At 32.7% G+C, this 21094-nt stretch overlaps 1 protein-coding gene across 2 annotated transcripts in view; it reads left to right on the top strand.

Moving 5' to 3' along the window:
• Positions 1-21094, top strand: part of PRKACB (protein kinase cAMP-activated catalytic subunit beta) — a 123003-nt gene that overhangs the window by 43400 nt on the left and 58509 nt on the right. Inside the window, exon 1 of one of the 2 annotated variants that reach the window (XM_081307944.1) lies at positions 17340-17583. The exons of the other annotated variant lie outside the window; for it this stretch is intronic. Within the exon in view, the coding sequence (XP_081164070.1) occupies positions 17397-17583 (187 nt within the window). The 5' untranslated portion in view covers positions 17340-17396. Of the gene's footprint in view, positions 1-17339; positions 17584-21094 lie in introns of those variants that run through there. 2 annotated transcript variants of the gene reach the window in all.

Here is a 21094-nt window from a genome sequence, read left to right as displayed (position 1 = left end):
TCTTCTCAAGTTCAAGATTCTAATAGACCACCATACAATAATCATGGGAGACTTCAACACACCTCTCTCACCACTGGACAGATCTTCCAAACAAAAGTTGAATAAGGAAACTATAGAACTCAATAACATAATTAACAACCTAGACTTAATTGACATATATAGAATATACCACCCAACATCAAGCAGTTACATTTTTTTTTCTCAGCAGCACATGGATCCTTCTCAAAAATAGATCATATATTATGTCACAGGGCAACTCTTAGACAATATAAAGGAGTAGAGATAATACCATGCATCTTATCTGACCATAATGGAATGAAACTGAAAATCAACGATAAAAGAAGGAAGGAAAAATCATGCATCACTTGCAGAATGAACAATAGGTTACTGAATGATCAATGGGTTATAGAAGACATTAAGGAGGAAATTAAAAAATTCTTAGAGATAAATGAAAACACAGATACAACATATCGGAATCTATGGGACACATTGAAAGCAGTTCTAAGAGGAAAATTCATTGCATGGAGTTCATTCCTTAAAAAAAGAAAAAACCAACAAATAAATGATCTCATACTTCATCTCAAAATCCTAGAAAAAGAAGAGCAAAATAACAGCAAAAGAAGTAGAAGGCAAGAAATAATTAAAATCAGAGCTGAAATTAATGAAATCAAAACAAAAGAAACAATTGAAAAAATTGATAAAACTAAAAGTTGGTTCTTTGAAAAAATAAATAAGATCGACAGACCCTTAGCCATGCTAACGAAGAGAAGAAGAGAGAGAACTCAAATTACTAGCATACAGGATGAAAAAGGCAATATCACAACAGACACTTCAGAAATACAGAAGATAATCAGAAATTATTTCGAATCCTTATACTCCAATAAAATAGAAGATAGTGAAGGCATCGATAAATTTCTTAAGTCATATGATCTGCCCAGATTGAGACAGGAGGATATAGACAATCTAAACAGACCAATATCAATTGAGGAAATAGAAGAAATCATCAAATGATTACCAACTAAAAAAGCCCAGGACCGGATGGGTATACAGCAGAGTTTTACAAAACCTTTAAAGAGGAACTAATACCAATACTTTTCAAGCTATTTCAGGAAATAGAAAAAGAGGGAGAACTTCCAAATTCATTCTACGAGGCCAAGATCACCCTGATTCCTAAACCAGACAAAGACACTTCAAAGAAAGAAAACTACAGACCTATATCTCTAATGAACCTAGACGCAAAAATCCTCAATAAAATTCTGGCGAATCGCATACAAAATCATATCAAAAAAATTGTACACCATGATCAAGTAGGATTCATCCCTGGGATGCAAGGCTGATTCAATATACGGAAATCAATAAATGTTATCCACCACATCAATAGAGTTAAAAGTAAGAACCATATGATCATCTCGATAGATGCGGAAAAAGCATTCGACAAAGTACAGCATCCCTTTTTGTTCAAAACTCTCGAAAAAATAGGGATAACAGGAACATACCTCAACATTGTAAAAGCAATCTACGCTAAGCCCCAGGCTAGCATCATTCTGAATGGAGAAAAATTGAAGGCATTCCCTCTAAAATCTGGAACAAGACAGGGATGCCCTCTCTCACCACTTCTGTTCAACATAGTTCTCGAAACACTGGCCAGAGCAATTAGACGAAAGAAATTAAAGGCATAAAAATAGGAAAAGAAGAACTTAAATTATCACTATTTGCAGATGACATGATTCTATACCTAGCAGACCCAAAAGGGTCTACAAAGAAACTATTAGAGCTAATAAATGAATTCAGCAAAGTGGCAGGATATAAAATCAACACGCATAAATCAAAGGCATTCCTGTATATCAGCGACAAACCCTCTGAAATGGAAATGAGGACAACCACTCCATTCACAATATCCTCAAAAATAATAAAATACTTGGGAATCAACCTAACAAAAGAGGTAAAAGACTTATACAATGAAAAGTACAGAACCCTAAAGAGAGAAATTGAAGAAGATCTTAGAAGATGGAAAAATATACCCTGTTCATGGATAGGCAGAACTAACATCATTAAAATGGTGATATTACCAAAAGTTCTCTATAGGTTTAATGCAGTGCCAATCAAAATCCCGATGGCATTTCTTGTAGAAATAGAGAAAGCAATCATGAAATTCATATGGAGAAATAAAAGACCCAGAATAGCAAAAACAATGCTAAGCAGGAAGTGTGAATCAGGTGGTATAGCGATACTAGACTTCAAACTATACTACAGAGCAATAGTAACAAAAACAGCATGGTATTGGTACCAAAACTGGCGTGTGGACCAATGGTACAGAATAGAGGACACAGAAACCAACCCACAAAACTACAACTTTCTTATATTTGATAAAGGGGCTAAAAGCATGCAATGGAGGAAGGATAGCATCTTCAACAAATGGTGCTGGGAAAACTGGAAATCCATATGCAACAAAATGAAACTGAATCCCTTTCTCTCACCATGCACAAAAGTTAACTCAAAATGGATCAAGGAGCTTGATATCAAACCAGAGACAAGGCATCTGATAGAAGAAAAAGTTGGCTACGACCTACATACTGTGGGGTCGGGCTCCAAATTCCTCAATAGGACACCCATAGCACAAGAATTAATATCTAGAATCAACAAATAGGACTTGCTCAAGCTAAAAAGTTTTTTCTCAGCAAAAGAAACAATAAGAGAGGTAAATAGGGAGCCTACATCATGGGAACAAATCTTTACTCCTCACACTTCAGATAGAGTCCTAATATCCAGAGTATATAAAGAACACAAAAAATTAGACAATAAGATAACAAATAACCCAATCAACAAATGGGCCAAGGACCTAAACAGACACTTCTCAGAGGAGGACATACAGTCAATCAACAAGTACATGAAAAAATGCTCACCATCGCTAGCAGTCAGAGAAATGCAAATCAAAACCATCCTAAGATATCATCTCACTTCAGTAAGATTGGCAGCCATTATGAAATCAAACAACAACAAGTGCTGGCGAGGATGTGGGGAAAAGGGTACACTTGTACATTGTTGGTGGGACTGCAAATTGGTGCAACCAATTTGGAAAGCAGTATGGAGATTTCTTGGAAAGCTGGGAATGGAACCACCATTTGACCCAGCTATTCCCCTTCTGGGTCTATTCCCTAAAGACCTAAAAACAGCATGCTACAGGGACACTGCTACATCGATATTCATAGCAGTACAATTCACAATAGCAAGACTGTGGAAGCAACCTAGATGCCCTTCAATAGACAAATGGATAAAAAAATGTGGCATTTATACACAATGGAGTATTACTCTGCATTAAAAAATGACAAAATTATAGAATTTGGAGGGAAATGGATGGCATTAGAGCAGATTATGCTAAGTGAAGCTAGCCAATCCCTAAAAAACAAATGCCAAATGTCTTCTTTGATATAAGGAGAGTAACTAAGAACAGAGTAGGGAAGAAGAGCATGAGAAGATGACTAACATTAAACAGGGATGAGAGGTGGGAGGGACAGGGAGAGAGAAGGGAAATTGCTTGGAAATGGAAGGAGACCCTTATGGTTATACAAAATTACATACAAGAGGAAGTAAGGGGAAAGGGAAAAATAATACAAGGGGGAGAAATGAATTACAGTAGAGGGGGTAGAGAGAGAAGAGGGGAGGGAAGGGGAGGGGAGGGGGGATAGTAGAGGATAGGAAAGGCAGCAGAATACAACAGACATGAGTATGTCAATATGTAAATCAGTTGAAGTGTAACTGATGTGACTCTGTAATATGTATATGGGGTAAAAATGGGAGTTCATAACCCACTTGAATCAAAGTGTGAAATATGATATATCAAGAACTATGTAATGTTTTGAACAACCAATAAAAAAAAAAAAGAAATGTCTAACGGCCCATTGGTCTAAATAGGAGAAGAAACAACATCATCATCTTAAAGACTTTAATAACTGAAAATTTCCCAAGTTTGGCAAAAGACATAAATTTTATAGATTTAAGTAGCTCAGTGAATGTAAAGACACATCATGTTCATATTTAAGAAAACCAAAGATAATTTATCACCAGTACTCTTGTTTTAAAAAAATGCTAAATGAAGGAAGCTCTCAAGCAGAAAAGAAATGATACCAGAGAGAGATGTGGAATTTCATGAAGGAAAGAAGATCAACAGAAATGATAAGTATTTGGTTGAATTTAATTTTTAAATTTAAAATTTAAAAATTAAATTTTTCTTCTCTTTGGTTCATTATGATAGGTTTACTAGTGGAAATAAAAATAACATTGTTTGCTGAGTTTCCATTTTTTTGTGCAGTTCACAAATTTCTTTTGAGGTGGTACAGTTTTGATTCTAAATAGATTATAAAAGCAAAGTATACATATTAAAATATCTAGAATAATATCCAAAAAGAACAAAAACCAAATCTCTAGAAAACCAAAAAAGAAAATCAACCATGCAATCTGCAGTATTCAAGTAATCTAAAAGAAGAGAGGAATTAAAAATAGAGGGAAGATACTCAGGATTCTGCATTGATATATAAAGATCCTACAAATTATCTTTTCTTATAAGAAGAAAAAGCTAAATGCACTGAGAATTAGTGATTTTTCTGTACTTATCAGAATAATAAGGTTGTAGGGCCACTATCAACCTGAATTGTGGAGCTATAGGCAAATCTAAAGGACCACAGATGAGATCTGCTTACCTAGAAACCACTAGAGCCATAAATGGTGGGGACATTTAAATGATAATTATGACAAATTGTTGGAGGCCAAGTGTGAACTAGCATGAGAGTATGAAACTGTTAGTGCAGAAGTGTTAGGGAGGCCCCTATAATTTGATGGGTTTTGACTCCAGGAATTCCCATCACACTTTTAAGATGAAGATCCTGGAAAAGGTCCCCTTGTGGATTTTGGAGAAGGAGGGAGTATAATTGTTGAACCCCGACGCAAAGACCACTGACTCCAATTTTAAATCAAATTAAGGCAAACTTGTATTTTTGTACGCCAAGAGAGCTGAGCAGAGGCTGTTTCTCCCTAATGTGGCTAGAGACCAGCCCCCTAGCTTTCCAGGAACAAGGTTTTATAGCATAAAAAGTTGCAAAGGTGGTGTCTTGAGAACTTACAGCTAATAGGATTTTGACAAGCATAATACAAAGGCAGATAGTAGGTTAATGATCTACATGGCATGATATTTCAAGGTAGGAAGTAAATTCAGATCCCACCATCAGAATTTATGAAGTGCCGCTGAGGTTTCAGAGAGGATTGTTATCTGGTCAGGGGGAGCCAGGCATGGGTAAGTTCAAGGCACGGGCAGGAATTCCAAACAAGTTTAGAAATTGCAGTAATTTATAGTAAAGCAGAAATTAACTTTTCATGACTTTGTGACAAGATGGCTCCCAATCTTAAGATGAAATTAGGCTGGGTTCATCAATAATAATGAAATATGCCCACAGCATTCTCTAGCAATAGTCTACTCTGTAGAGGGAAAAATTTTTACCACATTCATATCCCAATTTGGGGAGAGCATTCTTCCCATTCCAGCTCTCTCTAGTCTTCCACAATAGAATGGAGGGCAAATGATACATGACTAAAGAGATACCTGTAAATATCATGGCCCAGGAAAGGAGGCAAAGTTAAAAATTGATAATGAATCTGAAAATTGTTATTTTTCATCTCCCATACCTTACCACCATACTAACAGGGGTAGAATATGATGATATTTTATAGTGTAAAGAGCTGCAAGCATGGACTTTTCTCTAAGAAGGAGTACTGAGGGAAGCGCAAAGTCAGTAGGGGAGACAAAAATTTTCTTAAGAGGTAGAATTGATGTTAAGAGAGGAAACTAATCAGGATCATAAAATGTTCAGTCAAAATAAGAGGAGGTAGAAAAATAGAGGGAAAAGAGAAAAAAATGTAGTAAGTAGAAATAGTTAAACATGAGGTGTTCTCTGAAAGTTCATGTGTGAGACAATACAGGAATAATCAAAGGTGAAATGATTAAATCATGAGAGCCATAACCATAATCAGTAGTTTAATCCATTTGATGGATTACTAATTTGAATGGATTACTGGTTGGTAATCCAGCTTTGGGGGATTATATATCTTGTCCCTGGTATCTTGTATTCTCTCTTTGCTTCCTCGCTACCAAGAGCTGAGCAGCTTTCCTCCACATGCCTTTTAACCATGATGATCTGTCTCACCTCATGCCCAGAACAGTGGAGTCAGCTGACCAAGGATTGAATCTCATACTGTGAGGCCCGAACAAAGTTGTCCTCCTCTAAGTTGTTTTTATCAGGTATTCTGGTCATAGCAACAAAAAGCTGATTAACACAGTGGATTTGAATCTATGTAAATAGTCACTTTTAAGAATGATGTAAACATTGCCAATTAAAAGAGATTTTCAGAATATATAAAAGCAAGACTCATGAAAAAAAAAACCCAAAACTAATATCCAGCTATGTGTTGTCTATAAGAAGTCCACAATGAATATAAAGAATCAGATAGATAGAAAGAAAAAGGATGGAGAAAAATATACCATAATATCATTAATTGAAAGGAAACTGGAGTAGCTATATTAATTTCAGAAAGATCAGACCTCAGAACAATGAGGATTATCAGGGAATAAAATGGGTTATTTTATATGTATTTGGCAGTCAATTTTCAAAAAGACCTAATAATCCTGCACACATACACTCAATATACATGAAGCAAAAGCTCATAGAATTGAAAGGAGAAATATATAAATCCACTCTTATAGTTGCAAACTATAACACTTTTCCTAATGATTGATTGATCAAGTATGTAGTTGACCTGAACAGTGCTATTAAGATCTAAATGACATTAGCATAATATTACATTAAACCCTATCAGAATACAAATTTTTCTTTAGCTTATATGGGACATTCACCAGGTTAAACCATATTTTAGACTGTAAAGTATACTTTAACAAATTTTTAAAAAGAGAAGTCATGGAAAGTATATTCTCAGATCACAGTGGAATTAAACTAGAAATCAATGAAAAACAGCTGGATAATCCCTAAATATTTGGAAATTAATTAAAGAACTCATTTCTAAATAACACATGGGTCAAAAAAGGAGCCTTAAGATGAATTTTAAAATATCTTAAGTGATAATTAAAATACACTTTATCAAAATGTTTGGGATTTAGCAAAAGTGCTACTATAGCCATAGAGGGAAATTGATAACCATAAATACATATACTAAAAAGGAAGAAAATCTAAAATGAATATATAAAGTTCCCTTAGAAAATTAGAGAAAGAAAAGCTATTGAAGCCCAGTACAAATAAGGAAGGAAAGAGGAAGGGGAAAAGAAGGAAAGAAAGAAAAAATGATAAAACTTAGAGCAGAAATCGTAATATTGTGTGATTTCAGTTATATTATCTTCTGGAAAAGGCAAAACTCTGGCAATGGTTAACAAACTGAAAAAAGATCAGTGAGTGCCAAGGACTAGGGAATCACAGGAGATTTATTAGAATGGTAACATTCTGTATGGTGCTCTAATTGTGGATACATAACTATGCATTTGTCCAAACCCATAATACTTACATCACAGAGAGTAAACCTAAATGTATGCAACATTTAAAATAATCTTTTCAAAGGTTGGTGAATCCTAAGGGGACAAAATAATCTGTTTGTGACAAAATAATTTGTTATTAATATATGAAACAACCTCATTGAAGGGACTAGGGGGTAATAGGTACTGACCTAAGTAATCTGAAACAAGGGGCTTCTGTAAGACTAGAAGCAAAATGAAAGTGTACATAGTATTATACTCTGGTTGATAAAGTTGTTTCTCTAATGGATGAAGTTGTTAACAATTTTGAGATTGCTATCTGTTTGTATCAAAATTGAATATGTAAGTAAATGGATGATGGATTTTGGAACCCAGGTTTTTTACTGTTAGAGCAGGGATTTACAGATAAGAAAGGGGAGGACGCTAGATGAAATCATGCAGTAATGAATTAGAGTTGAGGATATCAGGATGAACTCATGTTTAGCTTATAAGCAGAGTTACATATAGAAATACTTAGAGAAATCTACATGTTAGTACACACATATATTTCCTTGTTCTCTCACCTTCAGTGGCACCCTTCAGTAATAATGAACAAACCTTGTTCCCAGATCTTGATTTCTAATACCATTCTCCAATAAATGAGAAAAAGGTTCCTTGGAGAAACTGCTGATTCTAGGACTGGGAGAGGAAATGTACAACATGAGCACAGGACATCTCGTAGTGCTAGAAAGTAAAGAACTGCTCAAACTCTCATGTATATATGTACAAACATACAACACACACAAAGATGGGGTATATCAAAGGGACACAGGAAGCAACTGAAAGAGCCTCCAATGTCAAAGCTTGAATAAATAATATAGTATTGGATTTTAGCCCAAAGTATAAAATAAATATTCACAAGTCCATACTGATACTGATATAGATAAATGATTGAATAAATAAACTAGGAAAGAAACACATTGCCCATGCAGAATTCTAGTCTGCCCACAGGAAGTGGCTTATAACTCATTAAATGCGTGCTATGTATAGAGACTTCCTTCCAAAAATAGTATAGTATGCAAAGAGGGGGAAAGGGTGTCTATAGTGGAGACAGCTGACAAAAGCCACCTCCCTCTGGCAATCAAAGTCACCATCCATAGTAAAATTTATGTTGATAGCATAAACCCTTGATATTAAGTGTCATTTTACCTCTGTGGTCTTTTTCTTAATAACCCATCACCCTAGGCTAAACATGAAAAAAACACTCATATTCCAATTGAAGGACGTTCTACAACATAGCTGACCAATCCTTCCTAAATTTTTCAAGATTATTAAAAACAAGGAAAGTCTGAAAAACTATCATAGCTGAAAAGCTGAAGAAAAGACATGAGTACTAAATGTAATGTGGTATCATGGATGGGATCCTGGAACAGAAAAAGGACACCAGATAAAAATCAGAAAATCTGAATAAACTAATTATAGAATATCAATATAGAATCATGAATTCTAAAAAAATCTACCATAAAAAAGTAAAATATTAATAATTGTAGAAACTGGGTATGAGTTATATGGCAAATGTCTGTACTTAAAATCTTTGCAATTTTTCTATAAATATAAAATTTTATGGTTTATATTGATACATTGTAATTGTACATAATAGTGGGATTCATTGTGATATTCATACATGCACAAAATGTAATTTGATCAATCTCATTCCCCAGTAACTCCACTTTCCCTCCTTTCCTCCCTTTCCCTGATCTCTATCTTCTGCTTTACTGGTGTCCTTTCTATATTTTTTAAATAATTAGTTGCAAAATAAAATGTTTATTTTAACAAAAGTTGTATTTAGATAGAACTAGTCTAGAAAATGCAAATTATCTGTCTTGTCAAAAAGCATCAGTTGTGTGGAGATATGGCAGGAGGGAGAAATTACAAAGAAGCATGAGAAAACTTATAGGGATAATGGATATGTTCATTATCTTAATTGTGTTTATGATCTCACAGTTGTATAAACTGTAATGTATTAACTTAGAATATGTACATTTTATAGTATTTCAGTTATTACTCATTATTTTAAAAACTGGGGGGGGGGCAGACAGAAAAGAGATTGTAGACTGAAGTCCAGTTATACCAGTAGTTACATTAAACGTAAGTGATCTGAACAAGACCCAGCTATGTACTATGCTCTTATACTTTCAATATTTTGATGTAAATTGTTTAAAAACAAAAGAATGGGAGGGAAAGATACACAATACAACACTATCAAATAAAACCTATGTCATTGACTGATTAATATCATATACCACACGGCCTGCGCAATGGTTTCATTAATGAGGTTCTAGGCATAAAGTTAGTTAGAAGAGATCGAAATAAAACACACAGACTCAGTTACCTTATTTCTATTGCTAGGTCCGAGATGGCTCCCCTCTCTGGTTCCCACCTCTAACCGCCCAGCAGGGCAGCAAGGATTACTCTGGGCTAGCAGGAGAGAGAGAGAGTGAACACGCCGGGGAGTAGCCTTTTATTGGGGAACAAGAGATTCAGGGGAGAATTCCATCCAATGAAGGTTGAGGGGGGGCTGCACTCCAAGTCAGGGTCAGTGATTAGGTCCCCGGGGTCAGTGGTCAGGCACACCCCCACACGGATGGGCTCTCTCATCAGGAAAGGGCCGGGAAAGCTTCGACACAGCCAGAGCGCCTCAGACCCTTAACGGGAGTCACCCAATCACGTGTCAGAATGGCTTCCCACAATCATACAAAGTAGAACCTCAGAACAAGAAAACAACAATGATTAAGACAGACATTTATAATGATAAAAGAAAGTGTCAAGGATTAAGAAGATATAGCAATTCTAAATGTGTATGCATATAATAATTGAGTTTCAAAATACAGGAAGCAAAATTTGACATCTGAAGAGGAAGAAACAGAAAAATTTAATCTTCAAAATTGAAGATTTCTGGAATCATCTCTCAGTAATTTATTAAATAATTAAATAGAAAATGCAAAATACAGAAGACCTAAAAAACAATAACCAAATTAACCTAACATCTACAGTTATATTTACACTTAACAGCAGTGAAAAACACTTTTTACATTCACCATAAAAGATTTCTTAGAAAACTTTGAATGAAACCACCATTTGCCCCAGCTATCCCACTCCTCTGTCTATATCCAAAGGACTTAAAATCAGCATGCTATAGTAACACAGCTACATCAATGTTTATAGCAGCTCAATTCACAGTAGCTAAATTGTAGAACCAATGTAGATGTCCTCCAGTAGATGAATGGATAAAGAAATTGTGATATATATACACATGGAATATTACTCAGCATTAAGAGAGAATAAAATTATGGCATTTGCTGATGGAGTTGGAGAATATGCTAAGTGAAGTAAGCCAGTCCCTAAAAACTAAAGGCCAAATGTTTTCTGGGATAAGTGGATGTTGAACCATAATGGGGTGAAGGGGCATGTGAAAAATGGAGGGAACGTTGATTGTGCAGAGGGGCAGGTCGGGAGGGGAGTGGGCATGGGGGCAGGAAAGATAGTGGAATGAAATGGACATCATTACCCCAGGTACATGTATGACTGTAAATATGGTGTGATGTTACATCATGTACAACCAGAGAAATGAAAGTTGTGCTGCAATTGTGTACAGTGAATCAAAATGCATTCTGCTGTCCTATATACCTAATTAAAATGAATAAATAAAATAAAAGACCATATGCTGGGTCATTAAAAAAAACCTTAACAAACGTAAAAGAATTAAAAATCATACAAAATATTCCCTGACCGTGATGGAATTAATTTAAATTTCAGTAACAGAAAGATATTGGGAAGGACTGGGGATATAGCTCAGTTGGTAAAGTACTTGCCTTGCACACACAAGGCCCTGGGTTCAATCCTCAGCACCACCACCAGGAAAAAAAAAAAAAAGTGGGAAAATCCTCAAATACTTAGAAATCTAGCTGGGCAGGGTGGCATAAGCCTATAATCTGTGTGGCTGGGGAGGCTGAGGCAGGAGGATCTTGAATTCAAAGCCAGCTTCAGCAATAACAGCAAGTTGCTAAGCAACTCAGTGAGACTAAAACTCAGTCAAAATAGCACTGGGGATGTGGCTCAGTGGTTGATTGCCTCTGAGTTCAATCCCTGGTACCCCCCCCCCCAAAAAAAAAAAAAAAGAAAGAAAGAAAGAAAGAAAAGAAATTTAAATAACACACTTGTAAATAATCCATGGTCTTAAGGGAAATTCAAAAATATTTTGAACTAAATGAAAACAAAAAGATAATATATCAAAATTTGTCAGATGTACCCAAAGCATTTTTCGGAGGAATTGTATAGGATTAGAGTTTGTATATTAGAAAAGAAGAAAAGTCTTAATATAGTTATCTAAGCTTCCTTGTTAGGAAACTGGAAGGGGGTGGGGATGAGGGAATTACACTGAAGAAAATAGAGGAAGAAATAAAGTTAAGAACAATAATATACTCAAAAGGAGAAAACTGATGGAGAAAAATCAATGAAAACAAACGTAGATCTTTGCAAATATCAACAAAAATGGAATCATCTGGCCAAACTGACCAAGAAAAAAAAAAGATACGAATTACCAATATCAAGAATGAAAGAGAGGGTAATCACAACAGATGCCACATACATTAAAGTTGTGATAAGGGGATGTTAGATATGACTCTGTTCCCATACATTCGACTACTTAATGGAAATGGAACATTTCTTGAAAGATACAAACTAACATAATTACTCATTCAAGATTACAAATTCATCTCAATTATATTAAGAACTTTTAAAAATATTTGTAATATTTTGAAAAAGAAAACTCTTGTCCCAAATAGTTTTTCTGGCAAATTATACCAAACATTTAAAGAAAAAATGATTACTATTCTCATAACCTTGTCTAGAAAATAGATGATGAAATAGTTTCCAACTTATTTTCTGATGTAAATCTTAACCTGCCACTAAAATGATGCAATATATGAAATACAATATATGAAATAAAACTATGAGACAATATATCTAGTAAACATAGACAAACAATCCTCAATAAAGTATTTACAAATTGAATCCCAAAATATATAAAAACAATAGTACATCAAGAGCAAGAGATGTTTCTTCTGGGAATTCAAGGCAAATTTAGGATTTGGAAATTAATCAATATAATCCATCATATTAGCAAACTGAAAAAGTAAAACCATGTGATCATATCAAAAGATGCTTAAAAACATTAGATAAATTAAATATCCCTCCAATGTAAAACTCCCAGCTAACAAAGAATAGACAGAAAATTCATTATCTTAATAAGGAAGACCCACCAAAAAATGCCTATCACTAACATTATAGTTAATGAAAAAACAAAATAAATACAAAAAACAAGCAACTGAATGCTTTCTTCCTAAGACATGGAATATGCAGGGTTATCCACTCTTACCCTTTTATTCAACATTGTACTGAAAGTTTTATTTAATGTAATATGGCAACAAAAATAAATAAAGGCATAAAAATTAGTAAAATAACTAACAACAAAACAGTTTATTCAAAGATGTCATTATTCTCTATGTTAAAAACCCCAGGAAACCTACAAAAAGAAAAAAGATTCTGAAAACATAAGTGATTTTAGTAAGGTAACAATATACAATATCAATATATAAAACAAGTCATATGTCTATATACTAACAATGAACAATTGTAAAACATTATATAATTTATATATATGATATGTATATATATAAAATTTAGTTGTAGATGAATACAATACCTTTTATTTTTTTTTAATGTGGTGCAAAGGATTGAACCCAGTGCCTCACATGTGCTAATAAATAAGCAAGTGCTCTACTTCAGCCCAAAATATTTTTTAAAGTACCATTTACAATCACTCAATTTAAAATTGGGGTACTATACAATATTTAGGTATGTTTATAAATATATGTCATTTTGTGCTTTTATGTGTCAGTTAAAAATAAATTTAAACTAAAAAAAAATAAAATAAACCTAAGATCTGCGAGGTCTGCATGGTGAAAACAAATGAAAGATACTGATGAAAGAGAAACACTGATGAAAGAAATCAAAGACCCAAGTAAATGAAGATAATATAATGGGATCATGGATTGGAAGACTCAGTACAGTAAAGATGGTACTTATCCCAATGAACAAAATCACTATAAAGTCCCAACAAGATTATTTGTGTGAACAGGGCCAAGCTGACTTGGCCCTGGGTTCCATCCCCAGCACCCAAAATAAATAAATAAATAAATAAAAGGAACTCTAGTAGCCAGAACAACTAGATAATGAAGGGGAAAATTTGGAAGATTTACACTTTCAAATATTAGACTTAAAAGGTTCAGTAACCAAGACAGTATGGTAATGGTGAAAGAATTGACTCATAAGTTAGTATAACAGAATAGAGTCCAGAAATAGACCCACACAAATATGATCAATTGATTTTTTTTGTAAAATAATTTTTAGTTATACATAGACACAATATCTTTATTTTGTTTATTCATTTTTATGTGGTCCTGAGGATTGAATCCAGTGCCTCATATGTACGAGGCAAGCGCTCTGCCCCTGAGCCACAATCCCAGCCCGATTTTTGTCAGGCATAATATAAATTTATTTGTGTGGGCATGCATAATCGTGGTAAATCTGTACAATGGAATACTTATTCAACTATAAAAATAAGAGAAATGTTAGACTCATGACATGTAGAAATCTTAATTGCTATACTATGTTAAATGAAAGGAACTTAAAAAGATTAACAGTCTTAAAAGATTATACTGTATGAATTGATTTATATAACATTCTCGAAAAGATAAAGCTATTATTCTAAAACCTTTATTTGAATAACAGGGTCAATGTCATGCCAATTGCCCTACACATAAAGGAAATACATTGTTTACATATTAAATATGCTTCCACTTTTTTTTTCTTTAACCTTCAGACTTCTGGAGTACATGGTTCTACTTGGCCCCAAAACGATTGTAAACATAAATGTGGGCAATGAAACTGAAAGGCTATAAGGTGACCATCTAAATGAAAACATTTTCACAACAGATTCTCAGACCCTGGACAATATGCCCAAGAACAGCCCCACTTGCACTCTGTTTTCACCCCCCACTTCTCCTGAATGTTTGAAAAATACCGCACTTGTAAAAAAGGTTTGCTTCTTCATGGGAAATCAGGGTCATGCAGTCCAAGGAGCCCTGATCTGGGAGTTAGAAGACATAGGTGACTTTGGGGAAAGTAACTTAATATTTGTTTTCTCATCTTAAAATAGAGATAATAGTATCTGTGCTACCTACTTCATTGGTAAGGATTTCATGAGCTTTACAATAATTTCACAATGATCTTACAATGCACATTATTTTGTATGTTGAAAATTGCTTGGCAAATTTTTAATTACTATTACTAAGTAAAAGAAATGCACTATTATTTTGTGGTATCTTATGACAGTTAAAGCAAGTTCTACTCTAAAAATTGCTCCTTGTTCCTAAAAGTATTATAGAAAATGAGAACTTTATAACCTGATATAATTGATTATTGAGTTTTAAAATTTTACATTATTTCATTACCAGTTATGCTGTTATGGCAAATTTGGGGCATAAGGTTAGATGTTATAGTACAAATTAAAATTCTGAAAATAACATCAGGAAGAATGACAACATACTTCTTAAGATTAATTTGAATTATGAAGGAATTCATCATAGTTGTTAATACTGTAGTTGTTTCTTTCTAGCAGTAGATGCCAGTAGAGTTCTTATTTTTAAAATAAAAATAAAATTGCCCAAGCAGTTCCATAGCAACAGCTCCTTGGTCACATTACCATATATAGAAACTTTGCTCTTAGAACTAAACAGTCTATTTTCTATAAGTGCTCTGTGATAAATGGCAACAGTTTAATTGAATAAAGACAGATTTTTAACTGTAGTTCTTTTCAAGGTACTTGGTGAAATTTACTTTTTTCTATGGTGATTTTGTTTTAAAGTTTATGCATTGTTTTAAATAAATTAATCTCAGTGTTGTAGTTGGGAATCTGGAATTTCCATATTTAAGCAATGTTGAATGCAGATAAATATGGCTATACATGTATTAAAAATAAATATGGTCAGGATGAAATGTTGGGATTATTTTGTGTCTTTGGCAAAGGAATACCATGAGTGTAATATTTTGGGGAGGCTAATATTTCAGAGAGCTGAAAGGTTAGCAGTGGTGACTGGAACAGGGAAAATAAGAGGTTATTATAGAAATTAACATTTATTTGATGATTCTACTCAGACCTTTAAATTGGTAAAAGGAATAAATACTTCATTTGCCATATATTTACTGAATATGTAATAGCATTCTGAATTCAAGTAATTCAGTTTATGTACACAAATTCATAAACAACCAATTTTTACATAAAATCATAAGTTCAGGGGAAATAGGAAAGAGCAGTTTATTTTCCTGTACGAGACCAAATAGGTAACATTTGTAGTGAGCCTTGAAGATTAATAGAATTTCTGTTAGGAGAACAAGTCAAAGGAATTTTATACACTTTTTATCATACTGAGTCAGTCCATGCTTTGTGGATATTTATTAAACACTACAGAAACTTATTCTATTAAACATTACAGACAGTTATTTAGTGTCTGTATTTTGTAAGGCACTACCAGAGGGTAATACATTTTCTGTTATTACACACATAATATTAAAGATAAGCAATTTAAGAAGTTAGTCTTACAGATACTGTTGCCCATTTGTTTAGATTAATACTAATTTTATTACACAAAACAGAGTACACAAATGAGCTGTTACATGGCAAAATTCACTAGTCAGTGTTTCCTTAGTGAACTTTCGTGTCTTTGTGTTCATCTCCACAATTTGATAAGATTATTATTTCTGTTGATTGTATTTGTCAAATGGTTGGCAGGAAATCTGGACTAAAATATTTTTTTTTAGAAAGTTTTTAGGATCTTTTTCTTCTCCTTTCCTTCCTTTTCCCCCCCTTCTCTCTTATTACTTAGAGTTTCCAAAGAGAAACACTGAAATTTTTCATCCTTTAATAAAAGGCAAAATTGGTGATAGAAAATTTTATTGGCATTTAATTGAAGGGGATACTAAATGAGATCACTAAAGCAGTGGGTCAAGTAAGCAGCAATCTTCTGTGTTAAGGTTTTGAAATTAACATGTCAAATTTTAGAGTGTTTTAAAATATAACTACCTGTAGGCAGACACATGTCAGTTGATAAGCTATGTTCTGTGGTTCCTGTATATATTAGACTTAAGTCAATGAGTTAGCAACATTGAATTCTTTTTTTAAATTGCTAGCTCAGATTCTTTTCTCAGTTATAACTTGCATATTATTTTGTAAGAGTCTTGTCATATCAATTCCATACTAATTTTTGATGAAAAATTAATTGCTTGTAAGGATTCATAAAATCTGTAATTGGCCTATTTCCTGAGAAAAATACAGTCTGTCTTTTTAACATGTTATATTTGGGGGGTGATTTGTCCCTCAGTTGTTTATAATTTATAGAGTTGTAATACATGTTTAACTAGTTTCCCTTTTTTTTTAAAAAAATTTCAGCTTACTATGTATATTTACATAACTTTTATATAATGCCTTCATTAACCTGAACATTAATATCAAAACATACATAGACCCTTTTAGGCAGATATTGCAAGGTGTTAAAATCCCCTCTGTAGTTGAGATGAAAAGAGTTTTGCTAAGAAAAGCTCAGTAATGTGCTGTTTTATATTAACAGGAAACAGAAGAGCAGTAGTGGTTTGAATACCCTGCAAACAGGAAGTTTGACACATGCATAGCTCTTAGCTTCTGTGTAAGAAGTTGTTTAGCTCCTTCTGGAAATATTTTTAGTTATTTTAAGTAAAGTGTAAATGCACATGAATGGCAGCTTATAGAGATCTATCCTGTAACCAGTGTACAGGTACATCTACTGCTCTTCAGAAACTGGAAGGTTTTGCTAGCCGATTATTTCATAGACACTCCAAAGGTACTACACATGATCAGAAAACAGCTCTGGAAAATGACAGCTTTCATTTCTCTGAACATACTGCCTTATGGGACAGATCAAGTAAGTTTTTTTTTTTTAATTGATACATTACAACTAGTAGCTAAAGTTCTAGAGTTTTAGAAACAAACATAAACAACTGTTTTGTTTGTCGTTTTATGATTTGTACAAGGACATTTTGCAAGATAAAGTTGAAAGAATTCCACAAAAACTTGATTATAAGTTGAGTTGAATCATGTAGTTGTTTTGTTTTATATATAACTTCTTAAGTTAAATATCAATGAGAAAAATTTCTGCAATGTTCTTACATTATTCTATTATGTTACTCTTTTTTTGTTGTTGTTGTTACATAAATATGATAAACTTTAAAACAATGATCTGTTTTCTTTTTAAAATTTCTTGTATTTTTAAGCTTTAAAATTTGAAAGGCAAAAAGGCTTTTGGATTTATAATTAAATTTCTATTATGTTTGCCATCTTTTATTTTAAATGTATATGTAAAAATTATTTTAGTTTTTATAAGCAAGACTTTCAAAAAGTAGAGTATAATTTTTTATATAAATTCTTAAACTTATAAAATTATGTATATCAAAAGCTTTCATAATTGTATTTTATATTATTTATAAGTAGGGTTAAGGAGGGAAAGTTATTTATGCTTGCAATACATTCTTTCCAGGCATGTTAAAATGTTTGGACTTACTAGTATACTAAACCATTTTTGGTAGCATGCACTTTAAAGAGTAAGTTTAACATATCAACAATACCAGTGCTTTTATTCCATATCTCACCTTGGACTCTCCCCAAGGTAATTTTTCACTTTGATTAAAAGAACAGTAGAATTACCCTTGGCAATATTGCCCTTTTTGGTGTGTGTGTGTTTGATCATTAAATAGCACTAGGGTTTACTTCTTTAGATTATAGATTCCCAAGCAGTTAAGTAAGAAAACTAAGTTGAAAAAAAAAAAGTTTACAAAATTTATTATGTGGTTTATATTGCACCTGGATATTTCTGTGGAAGCTTATTTGATTTATTCTTTTACTACATCAGAATTTTTCTAACCCTTTTTGAGCTATTTTTTGAAAAAAGTAAGGAACAACATTATTTGTGCAATTTTTTTTAATTCAAAAGTTTTGATTATAGTTGGTCTTTACTACATAGCAGATTGACAGGTGAGAAATTTCACGAACTGTGAAGTAGTAAAATAATAATACATTATTAAAATTTTCTGTGTAATAAAACTTTTAATTCATTCTACTTATCCTTTTCTGTTAAATTACAGTATCAAAAGTCCTTTTCAAAATCATTTTTTATGCATTTAAAAAATTTTTTTAAGTTAGATGAAGAACCAGGGTAGAATTGAATTAATTTCTGTTTCACCAATACTGGTTCCACATTGTGGGTGTTTAGTAAATGTATCTTTGATGAATTTCATGGGATTTTAATAATGTTTGAACTAAACTCTCACTGTTTTTTTAAAATATATGGACCCTATATGTTTCCGAAACACATTTTACAGTCTAGAAATGGAAATTAATACCATGAACCATGATTTCTTTTAGTAAAACAGACTGATAAAATGTTGTTAACATGATTCATTATTGTGAAGTCAGAAAATAAGACAAATTAAAGTTGGGAACAAATCTTGTATCCCTGTAAGAATAATAGTCATGACGTAAGAAATATTTAAAGAGCAACTGAATGTTCATCAACTAACTATTCCTTCATTCTTTTCTCTTTTTCATATCCCAAAAATATAATGCACAAAATCATTTTATAAGTAAGGAAGAGTATGGTAAGAATGGAGGTCTAGTTTGTTCTTATGAAATGTATTGCTATGGAGGAGAAAACACTGATCCAACAGAAACAGAAATCTTGTCATTTCAAAATTCCAAATTTATTTTTTGTGGTGAAAACAAATTCCCTTGTTCTGTGAGTTAGGGAAGAAGTTTTGGATATGTGAAATTTTCATACAAAACACAATTGTTCAAGGCTACTTGAAGCAATTTACTTGTATGATTTGTTTGACAAGAAAAAAGCATGTAATATCTCCTGATGATACTCTGGATACACTTGTTTCAAAGTGCTATATAAGAAACAATTAAGTTTTTTAAAAAAGACAAAAAAGAAGTAACTAAGTGCAAAAACAGTTTGTAACTTTTAAAAAGTTAGTTTCATGTACTGAGTAAAGCTCGATTACTAATTTAGTCATGTATGAAATGTAACTAACTTTAATCCAAGGTTCTTTTCCAGTAACATTTATGGGAAGAAATACAGAACAAAGATCACATTGGTTTCCAGGTGTTTCACCTTTTATTATTAAATAACAGAAATTCATATTTGATAACAAAAATATGTAATGACTAATCTGATGCACATATAAGTGCATGAAGTTCAAAGGAAAAGCATAGAGAAATTCTGCTTTTCATTCTGACTCTAACAAAAGAATTGACATTCTAGAAAATTTGTTATGGTTAGCTTGTGAATCTTCCTTTGATCATAAGTAGTCTGGTAAGTTATATGATGTTGAAATTAATAGAAGTTTTTTGTGTTTTAAGTCTGATTTTATATACTTAATGAATGTCTAACTGCAACATTTTAAGAAGTAAATAGGTCAATACCACAAAGCACTTTATTTGTCTTTGTATGAGTTGACAGGCTATTGTTCTTATAGATACAAATCCGGATTAGTGACTCTTTGGTGTAAATACTATATTGAACAAATAAGCAATTTCAAATATGAATTTTTCAGGTAGAATTAGATAGCTAAAGTGACTATGATAGACTGTCTTATCAATATGAACTTTCTGAAGTTTGTACATTCTTTTACACAATTTACTTTCTAATTGTTAGTCCAGTAAATTTGTATTACTATAACTTCTAAATTAGAAGACTTTACATATTGTCTTTTTCATCTACTTTTTTCCATATGGAAGTTTATAAGCTTATCAATAGTAATTAATATTTATGCATCTGGTAAACCTTTTTTTGAGTATTTACTACTTCATAGTCTATGAACAAGGTTTGGAAGAAAATAAGATCCAGTTCTTACTCCCCAAAATAAAAGTAGGAAGAATAGACATAAACAACATAATATTCAAGGCATATTGATATTAATATTTCAGGCAACATTCTAATAGAAAAGAGCCAATGCAGTTTTTGAAAGTGGAAAATAATATAATGCAACCTTAATTTGAAAAGTCTGCAGAATACAGGATAAGTTAACTTGCCTATTCTACTTTAGGGAAGTACACATAAGTATCATTTGTTTTCTTATTTATGCCAGGCCCTTATTTTTGACACTATAGTGAACATAGCAATGAATAGTCAGATAAGGAATTCCCTTTATAATAGTGCTTATGCAAGATACTTTTATCTGCAATTTCCTTTTCCTACTTCCACCAATAGTGAGATTTGCTCATAGTTAATGTTCCTCTCAAATATCACTAAGGAGTCCTACTCTTCTGTCCTTCATCCTTATTAGAACTCATGATCTCCTTCTTTCCTATGTTCTCATATCATCTTCAACTTACTTTTTAAAAAATATTTATTTAGTTGTCAATGGACCTTTTTATTT

This window comes from Spermophilus citellus, assembly GCF_964194105.1.
Source record: "Spermophilus citellus genome assembly, chromosome: 9".
NCBI lineage: Eukaryota > Metazoa > Chordata > Mammalia > Rodentia > Sciuridae > Spermophilus > Spermophilus citellus.
The sequence above is the reverse complement of the archived record's forward strand: the minus strand, read 5'-3'. Positions and strand labels throughout refer to the sequence as shown.